This window comes from Harpegnathos saltator, unplaced genomic scaffold (assembly GCF_003227715.2).
Source record: "Harpegnathos saltator strain DR-91 unplaced genomic scaffold, Hsal_v8.6 scaffold203, whole genome shotgun sequence".
Taxonomy (NCBI): Eukaryota; Metazoa; Arthropoda; class Insecta; order Hymenoptera; family Formicidae; genus Harpegnathos; species Harpegnathos saltator.
In genome coordinates this window covers 1,455,268-1,479,022 of record NW_020229988.1, presented here as the reverse complement: position 1 = coordinate 1,479,022, position 23,755 = coordinate 1,455,268, and the positions used below count along the sequence as shown (strand labels likewise).

Here is a 23,755-nt window from a genome sequence, read left to right as displayed (position 1 = left end):
TTATTGTAAAGTATGCTACATATTTAGGATAAAAAATTCTTGTATATACTAACAAGGTTATAAAGAAATAAAGAAATTACAGTCTCTAAATTTGTTGGGATAAAAAAAATGAATATTTTTACTCAAGCAATAATAAAAATATTTCCTTATATAAGACTCTATTCACATATTGCCTTGTTCACATAAAGCCCTGTTGATATTGCTTTATGAGATCCTTATAATATTGCCTTACAAGGATCCATTAAACCGTTTGTTACACATCTTGTAGAGCCTTTGTTTTTCTATGCCTATTAGGGTCCGATGAATGTTAGGGAAAAATAATTAGGTCCTTACCAGAGAGCCATATTAATTTTTCTACTCGGGTTTGAGAATTGGGATACTCAAGAATGGCCAATTTGTTGGATATAATTACACACGTGCGCGCATGCACACGGTGCACACCTGACGACGCATAGCGAAACGGAAGACAGATGAACGGGACAAGTTGACTGCAAAATAGATGGCATCGCGTCCGACGGACAGTCGCTTTCGTTTTTTTCTCTCCTATCGGGTCAGGCAAGGTTTACTCTTCGCCACCTCCTCTCTTGTCGGTAGTCTTTTATGCTAAACTAAACGCTCGCATTCATTTGAATGTCACTAATGCGAAAGACCGATCCGTACTAATGGAGTGATCTCCCCATATTCGTTCTCGCGATTCTATTCGCTCGCTCTATGTCCCTGACTCGTCCTCTTCCCTGGAATTCCGGGAAAGTACGTCGATATATCGTCGATATATTTTTCTGATCTGCAGCGAGACGAGAGTCCGATGCACGTTGAACCGGCTGGAATATTTGCGACGTAAATTTCGAGTTATTTCGAGTGTTGTTTGCGAAGCCAGAAATTCTCGAGAGAGTTTCGAATGTTTCCAAACTTTTTAAAGCTCAATTATCGTAATGATATATAATCATATATATGCGTCATCATGTGCACAGCTCTACATGTAGTCTGCTGCATTTGTCGGCAGTACGTAGGCGTTTGAGAATTTCGAGACTCTCCACTTCCGCGGAGTGTTAAAACAAGAAATTCGAATCTCGCGACGCATGAATACGTCGTGAAATTATAAATCAAGAGAAGAAACAACGTTGTCCTCCGCTTTGTCCTCCGCGTTGAGAATCGGTCGCGTTTGATTCTTTCGACTTATTTCTATGGCACGCGCTGCCGAGGCTGCACACTCGGCGAAACGTGACGTAAATTTAAATAAATCTACGTTCGGCAAACGCACCAGCCACTCAGATGTATCGTCGTGTGTGCGCGAAGGGTACTACTTCTCGTTGTCTCGGGCAGAAAAGTGTCTCGCGTGCGAGGAGACAAGCGGAAAGATATCTAAACCTGCGAGGCGACAGGCAGCAGCGGGACTGCACACGCGGGTCGCGTTTAATTGCAGCCAACAGTGTTGCAATTTAATTCAAGACGAGTGCCGTCGCGAATCGCGATCTGTCGGCAAATATTAGACGGAGGTAATTAACGTGGGTATATTTGGTCTATGAGAAAGATCGTCACACACGCGCGCCGCGGAGTTAACCGCGTCAAACCGCGCTCGCGCTCGACGCGCGTCGTCGCTCGAAGAAACCACGGTGTATCCCGTCAATGGGTGTGCCGTAGAAATTACGTAGTTCGTTGAGACCCGACATCTTCGTCGAGTTCGTAAACAAGCGGGGAATGACAGCGCGACGTTAAACGCGCCAAACAGCTCAGCGACGAACCGTCATTACCTCGGTAAACGCCACCGCGGGTAGCTGCGGGGCGCGTGTAAGCAAAACGAGACACTTACTGTACAGGCGAATCGTCCCGTCGGTCTCCCCGCGTGGATTCTTGGCGATGCACTTGTAACTACCGTAGTCCTCTTTCTGAAAGAAAAAGAAACGGCGAGGGTGAGTCGCGCTGAGACGTTCGACTCGGCCGATCGTAATTGCGTATCATTCTCCTTGTTTACCGTCCGGCGAGCGGCGAGAATATTGAAGCAACATTTTTTCAGCCGACGTCCCGATCGATGCACGGCAATTTCAGCCGGTTGGAACAATTTATCGCGAGCTTGGTGTATACCAGTAAACAGTCGCGTCGGAGCGTTAGCGTTGTTTAATGTTTAATATTGCGTCTTGCAGGACTCACTAATCGTCGTCGTTTAATCAAGTGATAGTGAATGAAATCGGCGTAAATATCGCCGCACAAACAATCGTATCGTCCAATCCCGTCTCTCGGTAATATCCCGAACGAGTAGCTGAGTGCGTCCATCATCACCGTCGCACTGTCGCGCGACGATAGTGATTTACGAGACGGCGTTATCACACTCAGCCGCAAATTTTAAAGCTGCGCGCGGAATTAAGTCTTACGCTGCTTTTTTTCTTTCACAGCGACTATATATAGCGCGTCTCCCTCTTCGTTATCGCGCGATTGTTGAGCGGCAACTTTCACGGATGCATAACGCGACGTTAGCGGATTCAGCCCGCTCGATTTTTCTTCCGCTCGTTCCACCGTTTTGTGAGCGTTTGCTCACTGTGGGCGAAAGGAGCAATTTCATTCTCGCGTTCCCCGAGCGAAACTGTTTCATATTACAAACGCAGATACGTCGTCGGACTTTCCGTTTTTTGCCTCCTCTTTTTTTTTTTTTTTATTTCGAGAACAGCGCATTCCGACAGCAACCGTCGATCCCCGTAGATGGGGTGGGGGGGATGGGGGGGTATGCATGAAGAGACATTCGCTCACCTGTATGTCGAATATCGTGAGCGTCATGTGCATTTTGTAGGACGGTCTGTCGGGCGACGACGTAGCTTTGTATTTGCTGCTCTCGTGAATCATTAGGCCGTCCTCCCTCGCCCAGTAATTCAAAGAAGTTGGATGAGCCTCGGTGTAGCATTCCAGTGTAACGGAGTAACCCAAGGGCGCGCCGACCAATTGGTGCGGTATCCAGAGCATAGGGGGGACTGCAACAGCAGAAGTGATTGATTGGCTCATAAATGTTCCAATTACTAACAATACACGATGGGCCTACGATCGATATCCCTTCCGCGCGTCTATAAATCTCGGAGCCCGGCTCTCGCCGTGCTCGTTGCGCGAGCATGAGCGAGCGAGCGAGTGAGCGTGCCAGTGCGCCAACGTGAAGAATGATCCGAGACAATCGCGAGCTTTTCCGACAACTCGGTTTTGGAATGTAATTGGACGAATCATTGCGAGATGGGATCCGGGTTCATTGTCGATTCGGGATTCACGGGAACGCGTTTCAGTGTGAAAGTCGTAACGATTAAAGCCCACAAGAGAGGAAGAGAGAGAGAGAGAGAGAGAGAGAGAGAGAGAGTGAGTGAGAGAGAGAGAGAGAGAGAGAGAGAGAGAGAGAGAGAGAGAGAGAGAGAGAGAGATCTTTCACTCGCTCGCGTTTGTAGAAAACACATAAAATACGAAAACTATTTTTCGTAATTTAGAGCGAGCTTATTGCTAAATTAATGTAATGACATGCATACATACACATATTATCGGGGTCTTGTGATTATAATTAGAAGAGGACTCTTTAAAAAAAATTTTGTTTCGCAATCATGGCGGGATCGAAACTTTTCGTTTTCGCGGATCGATTACGAAGCCAAGTATTCTTCGAAGTTTTATATAATCGTGGCATTGGCGAGAGAGAGGGGCTGGGCTTAATTTTTGCTATATGCCGTGAAACTTAAATGCGTATCACGCGACCCTTTAATAAAAAAGTAATCCTATTTCGATGAACAGCCCCTGACGTTGTTGTCGGCGACGGTGATAACGTTTCGTCCTCTGAGGTAAGGGCGCTTCAATTTAACTTAAACCTCCTAAGAATATACCTACCTACCCATTTTCTCGCAGCGTGCCGCAATGTTCGCGAGGAGAGTATCGCGCAAAACAAGCCGGTTGACAAATGACTGAATGCGAGCAATAAAAGTATCAAGATGGAACGAATAACTGCGTTCGTTAAATTTTTCTCAAAGAAGATTGTCGAAGCAAAATTGTCTGCGACAAAAAGCGGTCAATGAATAAAATTGTTTCGACGTGAAAAATTGGACTCACGGTGTCACAATGAAAGAGAGTGGACGCCGAAAATGTCGTAGATATAAGTGGTTTTAGAATTTAAATAGTATCCTTCCTTGAATGGAGTTTCTCTCGAGTTGGAGTAGGTGACTCCGCAAATTCCATGGAGAATTAAATGCTCTCTTTTTTCGCTATCAAAAATACTTGAGGATTCGTTTTCTCGAACGAGAGACACTTTTGCAAGCAATGAATGGGCAGGAACTAAGTTTTACCGGTAAATTGCATTTTCGGAATGACACGGCTCAATTATCGGTGAAATAAAATCTTTGGTCGTCTTCTCTTGTAGTAGGTGTCTGTCTCGCGATTTACGAGGTGCGCAGTCGAGCGGTCAGATAAAACCGTTTGAAACCAAAACATTTTTATCACGCTGCTCTTCTCCTCCTAACCTAGCAATATTATATGAGTTATTTACCAGGAGATTCGAATCTACTCGAAAAGATTCCGGCGTGATTTATCGACTTGACGTACATATATATATTTTTATTGCGCGACAAAATGAAATTTTGGGAATATATTCTCGAAGAGAATATATATATATATATATTCGACGAAAAAGAGAGAAAAGGACGCTTTTCTAACGGCATTCGCACAAAAGGGGAAAACAGAGTTCGTCGACTTCTGGATACTGTAACGATCGAGTTTGCTCTCGTTTCATCTGGGATCTTCTTTAAGCAAGAGTCTCGGTAAACGACGACTCGATTAAACGCGATTGTCCTTCGAGTCCTCTAGAAAATGACTACACAGGAGCTGGACCGATCCGTTTCCCGACGACTGTTTTTCGATTCCTTCATTCACTCGCGGTGAATCTCCCGAATGTTCGTCGCCATAATCGTTTTTTAAACCCATTCTTGAACAACATTATCCTCTTTCACGTCGTCATCTCTATTATTCATTCCATTATGCCTAATTGTACGTTATTTAATGCACATAAAGATTGCATACTTGTTTATATAAAACCAAATCTAACTAGAAAGGAAAGCATATCCGATTAATTTATTTCACATATTTCGTGATTTTTGCTGATTCGAACGCGTGGATTCGGAATAAGATTTATTCGTGTTAATTGCTTATGCAATACACTTCGATGTGCTCGATATTTTTAATCAAATATTTATCTCATATATTTCTCTCATATTTAAGCTTTATCAGGCAAAATTTTATAACAATTGTTAATATACTGCATATGTTTTTTGTGCCACATATAAAAGGAATGATTTATAATAACACTAAATATTTAAATATTTTTGTGTATCAGGGAATTGTAGAAATTGAGGTTTATTTACTCTCCGTATTTATTAAAAAGATAGCTGAATTTTGCCGAGTATTGTTTTCAATCGAAATTTTCAGTTTAGGGATGGCTATATACATATACAGCAATAAAAGGCAATCGTGAAAGTTCCTATAAACATATGACCTACCTAACCTTGTTTTCGAATTGTAACGATTCCTATGGTTCAACGATTTTCGCGATAAATCGAGTTTGTGTAACTAGTTTTGCCGCTTCCTGAGTTGCTGTAATTGACGATGAATTTCGATGTCTGCAAAGAGATGTTTTGCTTTTGTACACGTTCACAAGTCGGTTAATCTCTAATTGTTATTTATAATTTATAGAACGTTATGGTATGGCATGAAATATGTCATTATATGTCATTATATAATTTATAGAATATTATGACATGGTACAAAATATGTCAGTTCTATATTACTTGCAATTACTAAACTACAATTATATGTACATTACGGTACTGCAATCATGCACTTTAATTGCCGATAAATATTTGTCTCGTCGAAAATTCTCGAATCAGAGAGCTTTAGACGGTAAAAGAAATTCGTTATAGTTTGACGAATGTAAAACATGAAAGTATACGCTAGGAGAACATTGTTATAAAAGAATTTATATATAAACATGTGTGTAGCACATAACTTATATATGAGACAGAGATTTTTATTCAGATAAAAATCAAAGAGACACTTTGAGTTGCGTACTCCCGACTAAACGTTAAGCGGGATCGAAAAATTCCGCGCGGCTGTAAGTCTCCGTGGTGAAAATAATGCCGCATTCATAAAAGGACTCCAGTTAAACGAAACATCGGAAGCTATTGCTAAACACGCCTTGCGCGGATTCCCCGCTCGTTCGGTGTAACGCGACCCCACTAGCATCGGTCATCGTCGTCGTCGTCGTCGTCGTCGTCGTCGTCGTCGTCGTCGTCGTCGTCGTCGTCGTCGTCGTCGTCGTCGTCGTCGTCGTCGTTGTCGTCGTCGTCGTCGTCGTCGTCGTCGTCGTCGTCGTCGATGTCGTTGTCGTCGTCGTCGTCGTCGTCGTCGTCGTCGTCGTCGTCGTCGTCGTCGTCGTCGTCGTCGTCGTCGTCGTCGTTGTCGTTGTCGTCGTCGTCGTCGTCGTCGTCGTCGTCGTCGTCGTCGTCGTCGTCGACGTCGTCGCTGGGGATGTGTTCTTTTTGGCACGTAATACAGGACCGTGAATTACTACGGATTTCAAGGGAAGGTTCGCTCTTGTGCCTCTCTCGTGTCTCCCTCCACCCTTTCTCGCTTCTTTCCCTTCTGCTCGCTTCTCGACGGCAACGAGGGAGGCCTGTCTTCGGATAACGCAAAGGATATCCGACACCTTCTTAAAATGCAAAACATTCCGTCTGAGGGTGAGAAGGGACGGGAACGACCTAGGTTGTCTGTGATGCCCAGGATCCTTATTGCGCAGACAAGCTCGGGCTCTGCTATACGAAAGCACTCGTAGTTGGATGCCCTTCGCCGTTCGTTTTTTTCGATTTGTCCCTTTCGCGCGCGCGATGCCAAATTCGATCGATAATAGTGGAGTGCTTTCGGAGGAGGGAGACACTTTCTTGCGTTTCTTCAGCACTCATCGGCACGCTTTCTGTAATTAATTGTAAGATATATATCCCGCGATAATGACGATACCGCGAACTTATTCGGAATGTCTTCTCTCACTTTTTTTCCGTTCTTACAGTTTGAATCCTTTTAACTAGTTTGGCTTTGGTTTTTCTTCTCGGCGGAAACGCCATGTTCGGTATTTCTCGAGGTGTAAAAGACCGATATTGGAGATTTCAAATCGCGTTTAATGCAAAGTGCAAATTTTGCTCTAATAGAATTTTAATCGGTGATTCCGATACGAGAGAAAGTATCGACACGCGTATTATGCTCCCGAGAAATTTTTGATGTAATGTGTTAAATGTTTGCCTTCTAACAAAGTATGAACTGTTTTTTTACTGTTTCGAAAGCAGCTTTTTTGTGTCTTGCATTCGTCAGTCTCTAAAAGTCGTTTCTCCGCGAGTTCTTTCTTTTTATAGCGTTTTAACGTGCAACTTGCATGTATAAGATAGTGGAGGCTGTTTGGAAATAAACCCTTGAATTTCCTCGTATCGATCTGCGACACGTAACAACGTGTATCTCGGGCAACAAATTTTTATAGGTAACTTTTTACTGAGCAAAGTGATACGTGGTGAGTGGCGAAGGGTTTAAACATTAGCACGGGCCACTGCGAAATGTAAACGACGTTGAGTTAGATTGCGGAGAACAATGTGTGGAACGGGCCGCAAGGTAGATGAAAGCTAATTCAGGTGGAAGTTAAACAGAGTTAAAGGTACGTCCTTTGCGTAGGGTAGGTAGAGGTAGGTAGGGTAGGTAGGATAGGGTAGGATATAGCTAGGTAGGTAGGCTAGGTTGGGACGTGCGGGTTAGGGGTTAGGTTACGAGAGTTCGGCCTTACATTCATCACGGAGGCCTTGAAGCTTTCTGGATCGGTGTGCTTTTTAATAAAGAATGGCTGGGCGCGGGCTTGGCGCTCGGCTTACTCAAGCAGTATGTAGCGTATGAAATTTTGCGTCGATGTTACCAGTCAAGCCGCTATGTGCTTGCTCTCCCATCAAATTATCCGTGCGCGATGGAAAAAAAGAGAAACCGAACAAAATGCATGCGTACATTAATCAATTACGGAACTTTTCTACAATCCGAGAAAATGAATGGGAAATTTATATTAAAGGGAAATGAATGTGAAAACGTAGCCCGTAGCAGAAAGAAGAGTGTGCCCTGCTTTTGTTTTACGTTAAATGAGATATTTCGTAACTTGCGTACAAGATTTTTTAATCACTCGCACGAGAGATCGTTTCGAATGATAAATATCGCACACACGTATTGTTTTAAGCAGCTACACGACAAATTTGCAAGTTTAATGTTTCAAGAAACAGACACGTCTCAGGGAGGAAAGAAACAAGACAAAGTACTCGGAAATGAGGCAAATTTCATGTTTCACTTTTGTGCCTCACTCGTGGCATGCGAAGTACATACATTTATGCGTTACGTAGAGCAGGAATTCGGGATGAGCGTTTTATAAACCAAAGAGCAACAGCATTTGACAAGTAAAAGATCTAATTGGGGTTAAAGCTGCAGATTATCGGGACGCTGCAACGTACTTCGTCGGTCAAAAGTTCCGACGTTCCTTCAGTTTTTGCGCCGGCATTTTTAAGAATTTCAAACTTCTTTGGGATTGCGAAAAAAACCTTGAGAAGTATGCTGGCCCAGCCGTAGTGAGATTAAAAATAATGCTGCCTGGGATATTCTGTTATACAGAGACGCGCTCAAGGCATTCGCGAAATTGCTCTGGATAGTAGGATTATTTGCTCGATCAGATTATCCGGCTAAACGCAATGCGCATAACGTTTAACAGGAGGGTAGCCTGGATAGCCATGATAGGCAAGCAGCTGTTTCACAAGCGCGATAAGAACATTATCGTTGACCTTGCCCTTCCTTAATGCTTCTGCGTCGTCAATCTTGAAGCTCTCCTGACCCCGTTTCATATCGTGCGAAACAACAGTAGTTGTAGTTCCTCAGGTTGCAGCCGCCTAATCGTTTCCCGCGTAATCACTTGTCTCAATTTCGAGGTATCTCCCGACTTTTTTTCATTATTGAGATAAAGTCACCGAAAAGGGCGGATATTTGATGAATTTTTTTGATATTTCACGTTGAGTGATTTTCGAGACAAACTCTTCTCGCGATTGACGAATTGGAAGAAAGAATAGTACGTCTCTGTTTACATAGATTTATTCTCCACGTTATTCTCCTTGCTAATCTTTCCGCTACTCTGTGTGCTAAAGGTACTAAAGTCACATATCTCGACGCACTTAACATTTTACGTTCACGGATATGTCAGAAGAAAAGAAAAAACATCAGACACCTCGCGGAGTATTCACTTTCGGATAATTTTACGTGGATACTTTCATACGTGGAACAATGACTCGAGACGATTATGAGAAAATGAAATCGCATGGAAACGTTTAAACGAAAAGGGCAATTATGTAGTTGCAGCTATGGAAAAAGTAACGTCGTAGAAAAAGTTGGACCTCGTTACGTTCTCTTTAACTTCTTTTTCTTCTCCCACTCTCGCAATTGTCGTAAGAAAGATATCGTTATTCAAATTGCTAGAATCTCTCTCAGCCTTTATAACAACGAGATAATTACTAAGCGTAATAATAGCCACGAGTATCGAGTAACTCCTAAAGGCATTAATTAATAATCAGCAGACGGAAGCGCTTGATTTCGGAGCGGCGCGATTGTTTGTTTTCTAAATCGGGGATTAACTGGATCAGGAACTAATTTTGCCCGACGTCGCAAATAATTTCCGTCTCGTCCCGTCCGTTTCAACTATTTGGAGTTAGTATAAATTTCATCGTTAGCGCGGAAGAAGCCAGCGAGAACGAAGAAAGATGAAAAATTAGTCGGAAAAGTTTACGTGCGCGGATAGTGCGCGAAGAACGCCGACCGAAAGTTGACTCATCGGAGAAAAATCTCTCGACCCAGTTCTCAAATTATTTTATGCTACATTAGCGTCCCTCTCGTGACCCTTAAGAGATCGTTTAGCCAGCCTAAACAGCGTCCAGTAATTAGCGAGGTTGGACTCACAGTTGCATAAGGTCAACTGAATTAACCGGCGCCGACAAGGTCTGCGAGAGAAAGACAGAGGGAGGGGGGGGAGAGAGAGAGAGAGAGAGAGGGAGAGAGAGAGAGAGAGAGAAAGAGAGTGCGTCGAAAGCTCCATCAGCCGAAACACATTTTCCACGTGCGACTGCCTGCCATTTTTCACGGTTCGTTTCACACGAAATCGATTTATCACGGCAAGCGCGCGCGCGCGCGCGCGCGGCTCTGTACCGTCAGTTTTCATACCGGCGGTTTCGTAACGTTTTCTACTTTATTGGCCCTGCCTTTAATCCGGCCAATGGCCTTCCTTTCAGATTGCACGAATTATCTCGTCGTGATTTCAAATATTCCGTCGGCCATGACATTGCTCGCGGGAGACCGCATCGTGAGGTGTCGAAAGATCGCTCGCATCATGACTGCGGGCCCCTGCGACTCACGCGGTCTGTTCCGCGAGTTATTAACGAGTTTCGACGAGATCGCGACACGCGGTGTCTCCACTGGTATCATACTCGCCTGGGGATCAAAAGGCGGGATGGGGGGATGAAAATCTTATCGTCGAATCGATCGTTCCGGAGAAGAGAGGGAGGAAGGGCGCGCGGTCGTATATAAATATTATTCTCCTAATTCGCGGACAGGGGCGAGATAAAGTCAGGTGGAAGGGTTGTTTGCCGTCGAGCATCTCGGCTATGTAGCCGGGCACGCAATGAGCTGTGACCCCTCTCGTTTTAGAGAGCGGAAGTCGGCGGGGCGACGCGGGTGCGGGAGCGGGAGTGAGAGCGGGAGCGGGAGCGGGAATTCAGTAAGCGCTAATACACGGGGCTTAAGGCCGGGGCTTAGCCGTCTCTCGGGACGCTTTGGAAGGTAGCTGGCAGTTCGATTTACGGTAATTCGACTGGTATTTGGCACCGGTGTCCTGGCTCTCTCGGATGTCAAACGGTCGCTGAATGAGGACCGAAAACGCGTGGCGACGAAGATGGGGTTAGAGAGGGCGAAAGGTCGGGAGGTGGATGAGGGAAGTAGGAAGGAATGGTTCTCCGATTTAGCTCGGAGTGTCTTCGCCTTTAACGAGGAGAAGCCGCAGAAGGGTTCGCATAGCTCCGGGACTGGCTTGCTGGCTTACTGCTCCCACTCAACATCGACATAGCGGTGTTAATTACAGGCGAAAAGTATCGCTTTGTGCAACATAGCTCGCGAACCTATGCCACCGTATCAGCGCTAATTTACGCCGGCTTAATTATCATCAATCGTCGCTAATAGAGACGTGTTTCCGTGTGTGTGTGTGTGTGTGTGTGTGCGTGTGTTTGGTGCGCGAGAATGTTCATTTTGTACGCGCAGAGACACGCGCGCACGCGGCAAAGAGCGCACCACGCCAGCCAGCACGCTACTTTATGACGCAATCTATTCGATTTTCATAATTTTCACTACGTATTATCTTATCGGTCGATCCAATACGCTTTGCTACGCGAGGTATACAGATGTATATATATTTAAACGAACGTATAATTGAAGTGGGAGGAGGGGGGGGGGGACCGGCGAGAGAGTGTAAAATTCATTCGGCTGCGCATATTCGGGCGGTGTAATGTTTAAAGGACGATAATTCTTGTAACGAATAGGCGTTAATTGCCGTGTCGCGTGTAGAACTCTCGCGGACGAGCGCTGCGCGTCGAGATCTCCGCGCTCCGCGCGCGATTACGCGAGTCGCTGAAATATCGCGCTATGCGCGTGTTCGTTTCGAGCAGCATCGGTACGAGGCCGCACCGCTGCGATTTTCGTCGCGCAGACCAAAGCTTTCACAAACTCACTTAGCGGTATCGCGAAACTTGGCTAGTACAAACTATCTACGTAACGATAACTGGCAGCAACAACACGCCGCAACTTATCACCCCGCGGATACCTCATTCGTATCAATCACTTGGGACGATGAGCAGCGAAACGTAAACGATTCCATCGCCGATATCTGTGCATTAAGATACGTGTTTTTGCCAATGTATCCCGCATTTAGCGCTGAAATATCACGTGGAATGCGTTTTCGCTGGCTCGCCTCTTCGCCTCCATTCTTTTCCTTTCTTTCTCCTCCCTCCCTCTCTCTTTCTTCTCGGATAAATAAGTTGGCTCTCAGAATAAAAATATTTTCTCTCAGAGCACATCTGCTTTCGCCACTTAAATTCTCCACATGTCGGATATTCTGGGAAAAAGTTTCCCCTCTGCGAACCGACACATTAGATCTTTGAATGCGCACGCGCCAATAATTAAATTGCCGAATAATCTTTCTTCTCAGACGTCGTCAAAAATGTTATTAAAGCATGCGACTTCTGCAACACGCTTCCTTCCAATTTCGCTTAGATTCGGTGAGAGACGGTAGCCTCAAGGCAGCCCGAGGATCAAAGGACACTCGGTACGCTGGTTGCTGTTTCGGTTAGTAAACAGCAAGGTGCTCACCTACATTTCCATGAGATATCCGTGGCATAAAAACGGCGAGCTACCATAAGAAATAGCGTCGGTTAAAGAGGAAACTTTTTGCTAATAATACACACGACAATGGAGAAGACCGAAACAGTAGCGTGTAAGAGAGAGAGAGAGAGAGAGAGAGAGAGAGAGAGAGAGAGAGAGAGAGAGAGAGAGAGAGAGAGAGAGAGAGAGAGAGAGAGAGAGAGAAATTGGAGGAAGGAGCACAAGAGAGGGAAATTACTTGAACGTAATTAATGGAATGGAACGATATCCAAGAAAGAATTCCTGTAGAATCCGTCAAGATTTCGGATCTGATCATCGGCTGGTGGTCGAAGAAATGTGAAATCAAACTTTGTACATTCGCGCGAAAAGTATCAGGAAAAGGACGGGTAAAAGTACAAAGATGAGGAGGGGGGCGAGGTTCAACTGGCTAGGGAAGGGATAAAGTGGGAGAAAGTGGTAAAAAGAGAAACGACCAATTAATTAACTGAGTCTTCTTTCGCGAGCTCGATCGCTTTCATGGCCGAAGAAAGGTGAATGTATCTGTTAACGAGCGTTTCGAGGAGGAAATCGCGCAAAATCGTGAAACGCGTTTTACGGCGGACAAGTCTTTATCAGGTCGGTGAAAATTTGCGGGCGCGCTTATGAGGAGTTATTATAATATGCAGCTGCAAAAAGAGGAGAGCTCCAGGTAAACGGAAGTTTACCTGGAGTGATCGCGTAATTTTTCGTGGGTGCCCTTCTCGGGCATTTCATTTAATTTAATTGTTTGACGACTTAGACGCGGAGATCGTTGCGTATAAACAAATACATACACGCTTCCTCTTGCCGCTGAAATAAAATATCTATTCAGAGATATAAACTTTCGCTCTCGAAAATCTCACGGTCGTCTCATCTCGAGATGTCAAATTGCGCGAAACGAAATCTATTCTTCCCACGTACATGGACACATCCAAAGACACTTTTGCGGAACTGTCTGCTCAACGAGCTGGATTAAAGTGCCACGAACGGAGGGCCCGGTAAAGCTCCCACGGCAAGATTTGTCGAAGCGCGTTTCGCCATTTGCTTGCGCGGCAAACAACAATGAAGTCATAGACGGCGGTCGAATTACGCGGGTCATCGTGAAGGGAGGCAGCGATATAGAACGACTTCTCTCCCCTTTGCGTGTCTTAAGGATTACTATATTTTTCAACAGGGGCCGCTCCTACATAATAAATAGCGCAGTTTGCCCAGAGCTTGGAGCTACTTAAGGTACTGTTTCTCACTGTCATAGGTAATGTAACAGATTAATGTCCCATTTTTCGAGGCTCCGGTATCTCTGTCCATGCCGCATACTAATGCGCGTGGCAAGGATACGCAAGGCGAAAACCACTCCGGGTGGCGTCTCTGTTATTTTTAGTATGATTAACGTAAAGTCAGCTCGCCGGCGCGGCTCGCGATAAAAATCCCCGCCGCGTTCTGCCCGCAATTTAAAACGGGGATTGCCGCGCTAGTAGCGCGCGTCGCCGCCGGAGAGGGAGAGAGCGAGAGAGAGAGAGAGAGAGAGAGAGAGAGAGAGAGAGCGAACGATAAGCGAAGCTAAAATAGATGCATAAAACGTGAACACTTTATAGCTTGTTTATGGCGATCTCCGTTGACTTTTTAACAAATTAGGCGTTAAGTAAAACTGAGCGACAGCCAAAGCGACAGCCCGATGCGACACGATGCGACGCGCGAATTTGCCGGTCGCACGGCTTAGCGCGACTAATTTATCCTTCGTCGATTTACCCCTCCGCGCTTCGCCGATAGGGCCCACGATTAACCGGAAATCGTCGGCTTGATTGCCCGTAACCGGCGATCAAGTGGCTAAAATGCAACGCCAGAGTTAGTCCGCCAGCTTCCGACCGCAATTTTACAACTTTGTATAAAAAAAAAAATCGGAACACAGAACCGACGAACGCGAAAGTGGCACATTTAACAATAGCAGCCTTGGCGCGCATAGTTTGACAGAGTAGATAATTGATTTAAACTAAATTAAAACAAAAATGAAACTCAAGAGTGAAACAAAAAATAAATTAAATAAGACCGAAATAGTGGTAAAAATACGAGACCTAGAAGATCTGGAACCAGCGTCAGAAAAACAGCGTTCTGCCGTTTTAAGTGCTTTTAAATGCTCGAGAATCACCAATTGCAGCGGTTTCTACTTTTACAGTCGTTCCCACTTCCAACAATTCTTTTTTGATATCACCGTGTTTGAATTATCGATTTCTTCGTGATTTACGAAATGCTTACGAACATACGTTTATTTGGAATGCCTTTTACTTATTAATATTACCATTTTAATTTCGGTAGACGCAGTTACGCGAGACGGTTATCGAAAATGTCGATACACTCCAGCGGGTGTATGCATATATAGCATGTCACGAGCAATTTCTTCGTGGAGGAGGGGAGATTGGATCGAGGGGTCGATTAAGCGGGAAAAGTCGATCAGCGAAAAATAAGAAATCGGTATGAGCAGCGTGGTCAACAGGTCAAGTGCACGAGAAGAGCGTGATGAACCGCGACTCTTGACCGTCGGCAAAAGCACGCTCGCACGATCGTGCGTACGCGATTCGTATTACGAAGTGTCAGCGGTGAAACGCGTCCATGTCACACGAAAACTCGTAGCTGTGCCGCGCGCGTTGCCTGTATTGGTTTGCATATGCGCGCAAACTTTCATTCAGGAAATTGAGAGATAGACATCTGTCGACGTGCCCGGTCCATTGTGACCGACCCGATGGGATTCGGGCCTTAAAACGCCCCCCCCCCTCCCCCACGAATTAAACAGCGTCCTCGATCCTTCGACTCGCGCAGTAGATAAATCCTTGTCTTCCATCATGTATGCCCGTTATCGAGCCAATCGATCGGATTAGCGCCGAGCACGCTGTCCATTAGACTCCTCCGCTGCGACCAGCGAACGCACGTATATTACGCTTCCATACGGAGGTTATTTATAATAACATTGATTTCGCATTATCGTCGCGTCGCGCTGTTTATAATTAAATTCTCCCAATTAGTAGGCACGTTAGTGTAACACAGCGCTGCTGTGTTGTTTGCTGATAACATTCTTGCTTGCCTCAAGTTTTGTCTCCGATTGTCGTGTCCCCGCCTCAATCGTTTCTTTATACAGAGTGTTTCAAAAAGGGTAGTTGCATTCGAGAAACTATAGTGTCTTGGTTAAAAAGTCAATGTCGAGTCAAAATTGAGAGAATTAATTTCGATATGTTGGCGCGATGCGTACAACAATATTGATTTAAATGGATTTCAAGAATTGGAGAAGGGCAAAAATTATAGAAGATGCTGGAAATGTCCACCGTGTGAAGCGATATAATATCTGGATTCTTGTCCTCCATCCTTTGTAAAGATTTATTTATTGTCGATCGCGCAAAACCGAGTAAACAGTTGTTTTCAAATGGCTGCGCGGATGAAAGAGCCAAGCGGATTTAACAAATATTCAATAAATATTATTGTACGCGCGCTACGTTCTTCAACATCGAGATTCATTCTTTCCATTTCTTGATTCGACTTAAGCTTTGAACCGAGCGTTTTAGGCAGCATGTTTATTTAGGAACTTGTTTGTTCGTCGTAATGAGAAGAATATAACTACACACGGCCGGTTTTCGAAATACCGTGTACAATCGCAATCAAACTCCACGAGATTATTTATTTAGATGTGTGGACTCTGTGCGCGCAGGGTACTCTTTCCTTTCCTTTTTCGGTAAATGCGTTAAACTGCCGGCTAAGCGATGGAAAATATCGTGTTCGACGCACTTTGGTTTTAGCACTGCAACGAATCCGCGTGTTTTCACGTATCTACACGTGAATAAACGAAACATCAAAAAAAAAAAAGGATCAAATCCTATCACGCGGCCAGTTCGTCACAGGATCAGCAGAGGAACTGCGGTCTGCGAGAATCGTCTGAAATGACGGAGCGAGCAAATCGGCACTATCATCCGCAGAAATGGAAGCGTGTAATACATTTCGGAAATTGCAGCGATGCACATTCCTCCGTGTCGCATCTCGCACGCCACATTCAGTTGGTCGATTCGCGCCGATAAATTGTCAATGCTTTCGCCGTGGCGCGACCGAATCCGTGAAATTCTATACCCAGGTGGAACGATCCGTTAGTTTACGTTTCGCACGACCCTCGCGGCACGGTTTTACCGGCGACGTTCTCCCGACGACGTATTTTCCTTGTTCGTTACAGGCAGTATTCGTTATGGCGCGTCAAACGGACGTGTCGTCGACATCGTAAGGTGTTTAAAGCTTTCGAATCCCAGTCGCGTTGCCGCGCTGTATTACGGCTACGTTACAAGCGAAAAATCGCGCGAATTCTTTTCCCTCGCGCGATACGCGTCCCGAGATAAATTGGTTTCTTCGCACATGCCGCCATCTTCTTCGGCGTTCGATGGCGTAAATTAATGAGACGCGCCGGAAACTTTCCTCCGCGATTATTCCGCATTAGTAAATGAATGTGTAATTCAACGTACACTGGTCGCAGACTTTCAGCGAAAACTGGCCCCGCGTTGGAGACTTTTAGCCGCGGCAATTATGATTGATTAATAACTAAAATAAGATCAATTAAAAGTAAGATTAATTGAAACAAGAATAATTAATAACCAAAATAAGACGAACTTCATGAGACTTCGCGAGAGCTGTCTCTCGGAATTTGTCGTTCTGAAGAGAGCGGGTTACGAGAGAAATCAAAAAAACGCCGCTGCGACAGCAACATCTATAGCAAATTTGTATACCGCAGAGCTGAAATGATTTCGGTATTGGTGACGCATTGGTGACATAACTTTATAGTCTGATCATATTCCGTATCAGTCGCGCGTATGGAATAACTCATAACCGTATCAAATGTAACGCTCGCGCTAAATATGATATACATGACGTAATTTTCATATCGTGTCGAGTTGATTAGTCGATGTACGTATGTATTGTGCCGCGCCGTAACGAGCCGAAATGCGTATCATGAAACACGTTATTAGCATATATCGGTATAAAATGCGACGCACACGCGTAAGCGCGTCGCAAGCGAGAGCTGAGTCTCCTATCTGACCGTAAATTTCATTGCTCGCAAGATGTACGGCCGACAGATTAAAACCAATATTCGTGCGCGTTAAGGTTATCAACTGCGATTAATCGCAATTAATTGTCCCGACGATACCGCGTGGATCCGATTACTTTCGCGCAATTCAACGAAACGAGTTAGTCGGCCGGTGATAATGAGATGGCGTGATTTGGCATGCCGCAAGTGCGATTAAACTGTCAATCTCGCGTGTTTGCAAAGACAGTTCGGCATATATTTCGTAGCCTCCGAAGTTGGTCGTCAGCCTTCTCGTACACGTCCTTCTAGTTTTCCTGCTTATATTATCAAATAGAAGATGACGTAACGATACAGGTTTGTATCTCTTTTTTTTTTTACGGAACAATCTTAACCGAACGGAAAGATCAGTACTGTGTCTCGATAATTGCGAATTAATCGCGCTCACCGGCGTATTAACATTGTTGCGTAAAAAACATCGGCATTGGATTAAAAATGAATACTAGATGAGGAGAGGGGAGAGGGGAGGGAACGAAGGATCCAGACGCGCGCTTTCGCGAGTACTTTTAACTTTTCCATTCTATGTACCGTATCGGCGTTCAGTTTTGTAGCTCCATCGAGAGAACGTAAAGTCGAACGCCTGGCATCTCCTGCAGGAGTGTACTTTATGGCACATGCATTAATTCACTAGCTTGAAAAAGAAAATAGGGAAAGACGAGAAGGAGAAAAAAAGGTTGGAAAGATCAACACTCCCCTCTCATCCCGCGAGGGCGCTTTCCTTTTTCGTTGCATTTTTCTGCGTCTTTGATGTCTCGTTGTAATACAATGCAATTTGTGAAACGATACTAAGTAAACTTCCCTTTCCGTTTGTAGCGTAATAATTCTCTTTTTCATCTTTTCGAAAATTCTCGTTAGCCACATAGTGCTCTATTTCAATGAATCGCTCAAAATCGAGTATTGACTTGCGAGCATAAATTACTGCTATTAAATACTGCTTTATTTCTTTATCATAGAAAATCTGCTCAGCGGAATATATTTTGCGCTGAATCTCCTCATAAAATTTGTCAAGATAACAGATAGTATTCCCTTTCGATAGACTTGAAGGTCAAAATTTTCCCGCAAAGTTTTACGAGACTAGAAAAGATGAAGAGTGTTGGCTCAAATCTGAAACTCCTCTTACTTTTCTCCGGAAGATTCGAGATCAGTGAGCCATCTATCATACAACAGACCCCGTTGAACTGCAAAAGACCGAAAAAAAGCTTTTGTCGCTGTCTCTCATAGTCCTGGAGGAAATTGCTTGTGTAAACACTCCATGTGTAGCCCGTCTTGTATAACACGCGATGCTTCTCTATACGAGTATCGTTTCGCGGAGACGACTGTCGAATACGAAATGTTTTCTCTAATACTACCGACTACCGCTCAGGCGGTTGCACATTCGTCCATTCTACGTCTATTACCGATCCACGCAAAGCAGATTCATCTTTGAACGCCTGCTCGGAATGGACGAGAATCGAATGTCTCGCCGGAGGGGCTACTCTCGGCGTTTGATTTGCATTTGATGTGGAATATATATAACGCTGAGCCAATCGGAAATCTCAAAATGGAATAAGAATACCTAACACTTAGTCGCGGTGCAGGCACCCTTTATTGTTCAGAGCTGCCTCCCTTTATCGCGTAAAAATATCGCGCAAAGTTTCTCTCTCTCTCTCTCTCTCTCTCTCTTTCTCTCTCTCTTTCTCTCTCTCTAACGACGACTCACTTGTAATTCGGTGGAGTTGGATTATTCTCACAGCGACGAGTAAACAATTTAGTTTAATTACTAGTTTTTAGACTTTCGCGGCCACATTGATACAGTCAGGGTGTGTCACTTCCGGATGGATACCGCGTTGCAATTTAGCTTTGTGTCGACATTTCGCAAACATTGCAGCTTGCATCATCAGGGCTAGGAGCTCCGATATTGCAAACAACTTAGTCTAATTAGTTGCGCACTTATCATTTCGGGCGATGTAAAAATTAAGACGACAATTTGAGGAGAAATGTGATTTGCGAGCGAATCGTAACAAACAGTCTTTACAATTTGCTCCTCCTTTTCACGCGCACGACGCAACGCGATTCGTGAATAGTGATGATTCTATACTGGACGAGTGTGTGTTTGTCATTAGAGCGTCGAGCGTAATAATTGCGAACGTAAACTCTCGTACTTAAAACCGTTTAAATCAAGAACGCGCGCATGACAACTGCAACGTTATTAGGAATAAGATCGTTACAATGGCATTTCATTAGAACGTCGTAGTTTTCGAGCGACCTTCCGGTGCTCCTTCCGCCCCCTCCCCTCTTCTCCGTCCAGCACGCGCATTTGCATCATGGCCGAAAGCGCAAATGATTATTTCAAAGATTAGTAATTACTTCCCTTTCGTTTTACTCCCGCCAATCTTCGCCGAGAGCCGTTAGAGACTTCCTTCGTTTTAGGCGGGTCGGCGGAAAGCGTGGCGCGGCGGAGGAAAGAGGAGGCAACATCTTGCTCGGATTAGAGATTCGCGGGGAGGGAAGAAGCTGCTCGGGAATGAAGACAGTTAAGAGGGTCGGGGCTGAAGACGGCACCGCCGCGCCGTAGAATACGAGGGATGCCGGGGGTTGGGATCTTAATGACACAGTCAAATTCATACGGAGAGAAGGAGCGAGTAGGGAGGGAGGAGACAGAGAGACGACGGCAGCTCCGTTCCGGAGGAGGCGGCGGTGGCGACGGAGGGGGGAGGGAGAATCTCGGATGAAAAATTACCGATGATAACGGACGCCAGCGCGGAAACCGGCGCTAAATGATCGCTCGCGGTTCTTTTGTGCGATTTGTGGCACCTTTACAAGCGGCAAGCCTCGGTCGGCGGCGTGGCGGTTGCACCGTGAAAAGGGGCGGTGGTGATGGTACCGTTGGTGGTGGTGCGGCGGCGAGGGGGGGAGCGGACGGAAGACCCGTTGCGAAAACCGCGTCCATAGAAACTGCCGTTCGCTATTGCCGTGATTTTACGGATTGTTCCTTGATGCGCGCGATATACGCGATCGAGAGAGAATGGCCGGAGCGTTTTCAAAGTGAAAACAGACACACACACACACACACACACACTGTACACATATATATACACGTATATAAAATATGCAAACGACAAAAGTGATAAAGCGTAATTAGTTGGGGCGCATATCGCGCTCTCGGGACAAAGAAGCGCGGATTACTTTGCGTAACGGCGAAACATTTTAATTGACGTGTAAAAGTGCCGCGCGCGCGCGCACGCGGAAGCTCGCGCTCGCATACGTCAAGTAAACGCACGTAAATTTTAGTTTTCCCGACCCCTGGTCCGCAGCGTAGTCGAGCATGAATCGGTGATGTGGCGGCGCTGGAAATAGAGCAATTAGACTATCTTAACCGTTCGCGAAGCAGTAACGAGGTAATTTGCGCATATTCTCGGTCGGGCCAGGCGTGCGCGAGGTTCCTGTTTCAGCTTCGAGGAGCTTTAACTGCGCCGTGAAATATGTTGTGCACAGCGTTATTGAGCGTATCATTTGCGGCGCGAACAAGTTGTTATTGTGGAAATTTACGTGCGGGCGCGCGCGCGACTGGGACGCGACTTAAAATGCGCCGATCGGCCGCCGCGGTCGCCGCGACTGCGTCCTCGACTTTCGCGCACTCGTACTCTCGCGATTATCGTTATCGCATTGTTATGCGCCTCGAGGTGCACGATATTTCTACGTTTGTTCGAATCGCACGTTAATCCGCTGGCTGAACTGCTAATTGCGCAGCAATTGCGCAGCGCGCGATACGAACCGCATAGCGCGATTCTCGATGCCGAAATTCCACACGGCGCGATATGTATTCGTGAGGAACGCACGACGTTACAAATTGCGGCGAATCGAGTTAAGACAGAGGCGCGGTCGCGCTTACCGACGATAGTCTCTCGATCAAAGCTCTCCTATCTCCTCCTCTCCCTCTCTCTCCCTCTCTCTCTCTCTCTCTCCATCCATCTTTCTCTCGCTTTCCTCTCAAAAATTCCGTCGAAACGCTAATCAAGAACCGTGTAACGGGCCCGGAATATAAATTTGCTCTCCTATCCGCAAATTTCCTCGCGGCGTCTCCGCGCCGCACCGCGCCGCGCCGCGCCCCGGCCGGAGGGTGCATGGCGCATAGCGTCGTAGCAAGTATTCTTTCCACGCGGCTGCTTATCCGCATGGTGCTGAATTATTTCCCTCGTTTGCCGCCGCAGATTATTCTGTCAGTCAGCTGGGACTTAGGGCGAGAATAGAAGAAGGCGAAGGGGCCGCGTTCGCGCAGCGGTCGAGGTGTGGAGAACAGAGCGCAGTCGAGAGAGGAGAGAGGAGCACGGTGTGGCATGTCGCTCTCCCCGTTCTCCCCCCTCCCTCCGTTAGCCTTCCCCAGCCCTTCTCGTCCCCTCCGTGGTATATGATAATTTTACGGTAGCCGTCTACGGAGCCCGTGACAAAAAGACGAGCGTACCCTCGGGCCCTCGGTCGGCCGCGAAACGCTTTTCCGGACGACGACATATTCGCTGATTCATTCGCTCAGGGCCGAGGCGCGAAGGTGAAGGATATGAACGCGGAGAGTTACGTGTCTGGACTGCGAGTTTGGCATCGACCGAATTGAATAGCCCGATAGAGACTATTGCTAACGATAAACGAGTCTAGCGACTGTGGGATTAATCTTAACGATGCGGACTCGACGCGAACGTGACGGACGCGAGACTCGTGCGAGCGGTCTTCCGGGGCTTTTTCTTCTCCGGCCGTTTAAATTTCAAGGTTTTCAGCTCTCTTTCTCTCTCCTTCTCTCTCCCCGTCTCGAGCAAAGTTGGAAAATAGTTTCACGATCTTATAGATTTACCGCGTAGTCGGTCCGTAGAAACAAGGGAGGAGAGAAAGTGAACGAGCAAGTGCATGTGTATCGAACGGTTAATTGTGTGCCACACTTCGTCTGCGCAAGTTGCTCTTTAAAAGAGAAGAGCCGAGAGAACTCTGTCGAACTCGTTCACTCTTTCACTTTCACCAGACCACGATAATGATCGTGGTCGCTTTGTAAATTTTATGCTCGAAGAGAGGTCAGTCTATACTTTGACAATGGATTGTTTTCTTCGACGATAGCGGAATCCATCTCCCAGCACTTTGCTGAAATTGCCCTCCTCGAGATGTCATAATCGGCGTATAAACAACATTTCCGACTCGAGTATCACTCGAGGAACCCTCTATTTAATTAATGGAATTAATAGGAAATCAGGCCAACGCGCGCAGATGTTGGTGCGTAGCTGCACTTTAACATCAAAAGCACATGTCGCAGCGGTGCGTTTATGCAACAAAAGCGAAATTGTATTACACGCGTTCGATGCAATAAAGTGAAAATTACATTTTCAGATTTTCAGTTGCAGATAGTATTGTATTTGACATCGTTTCTTTGCACAATATTAAATTTATCATCTTTTTTCTCTTTCTGCTTTCGACAAAATTCCGACACTGCGGAATGTCAGTTCGGCCGGGTGGATGTAGTTCGATCGGATGGGCGGTGCTAGGGGAGGGAGGGAGCGGGGGAGGGGGGGGAGCGAGGTGAGGATTAACGTGCTGAATTATCATGAAAAATTTCCCTAATATATGCATAAATATTCATTATTTACAATTAAACCGCGCTCCCCTGTAATTATCATAATAAAGCTGGAATATTTTTCCAGCGGCGGCAAAAATGATTGATAAATTATACTTTGGAGTTGCGCTCGTCGCCGTCGTTATCGTGGTCGTCGTCGGTGAATGAATAGCCGTGGGAAGTGTCTTTGATTGTCCCGAGAAAATCACCATCGACCGATCGACCGGTGTGCGGCACGCAGAGTCGACGACCGTGTTAAAAGTTGTAGAATGATGAAATCGAAGAGAGAGGGGGGAGGAGGGGAGAGTTAGAGTTAGAGTTAGAGAGAGAGAGAGAGAGAGAGAGAGAGAGGGAGAGACTCCCCTGGTAGTCCGAGCACGTAGCTCGTCTCGCAAGGGGGCGTTTCTGTTTTCGGGTCGGACAAAGACGAATGAATCATAAAGATACGCGACATCGAAATTATAGAATCGCGCGGTTCCTCCTTTATTCCGATGATATCGTGCTTCATGATCGTTTCGCGAATACACCGCGATAGAATCGCGCCTGATCGATCTCGTTAGCCCGACGAGGTAGAGTCACATCATATC

At 45.9% G+C, this 23,755-nt stretch overlaps 1 protein-coding gene across 4 annotated transcripts in view; it reads right to left on the bottom strand.

Annotated features, from left to right (window-relative positions):
• The window catches only part of LOC105181586 (neurotrimin), a 203,625-nt gene that overhangs the window by 29,586 nt on the left and 150,284 nt on the right, over window positions 1-23,755 (bottom strand). For all 4 annotated transcript variants that reach the window (XM_025298073.1, XM_011138455.2, XM_011138454.2 and 1 more), the window contains 2 exons: window positions 2,743-2,960; window positions 1,811-1,886 (listed from right to left, as the gene is read on the bottom strand). In XM_025298073.1, the coding sequence (XP_025153858.1) occupies window positions 1,811-1,886; window positions 2,743-2,960 (294 nt within the window). The remainder of the gene's footprint in view (window positions 1-1,810; window positions 1,887-2,742; window positions 2,961-23,755) is intronic.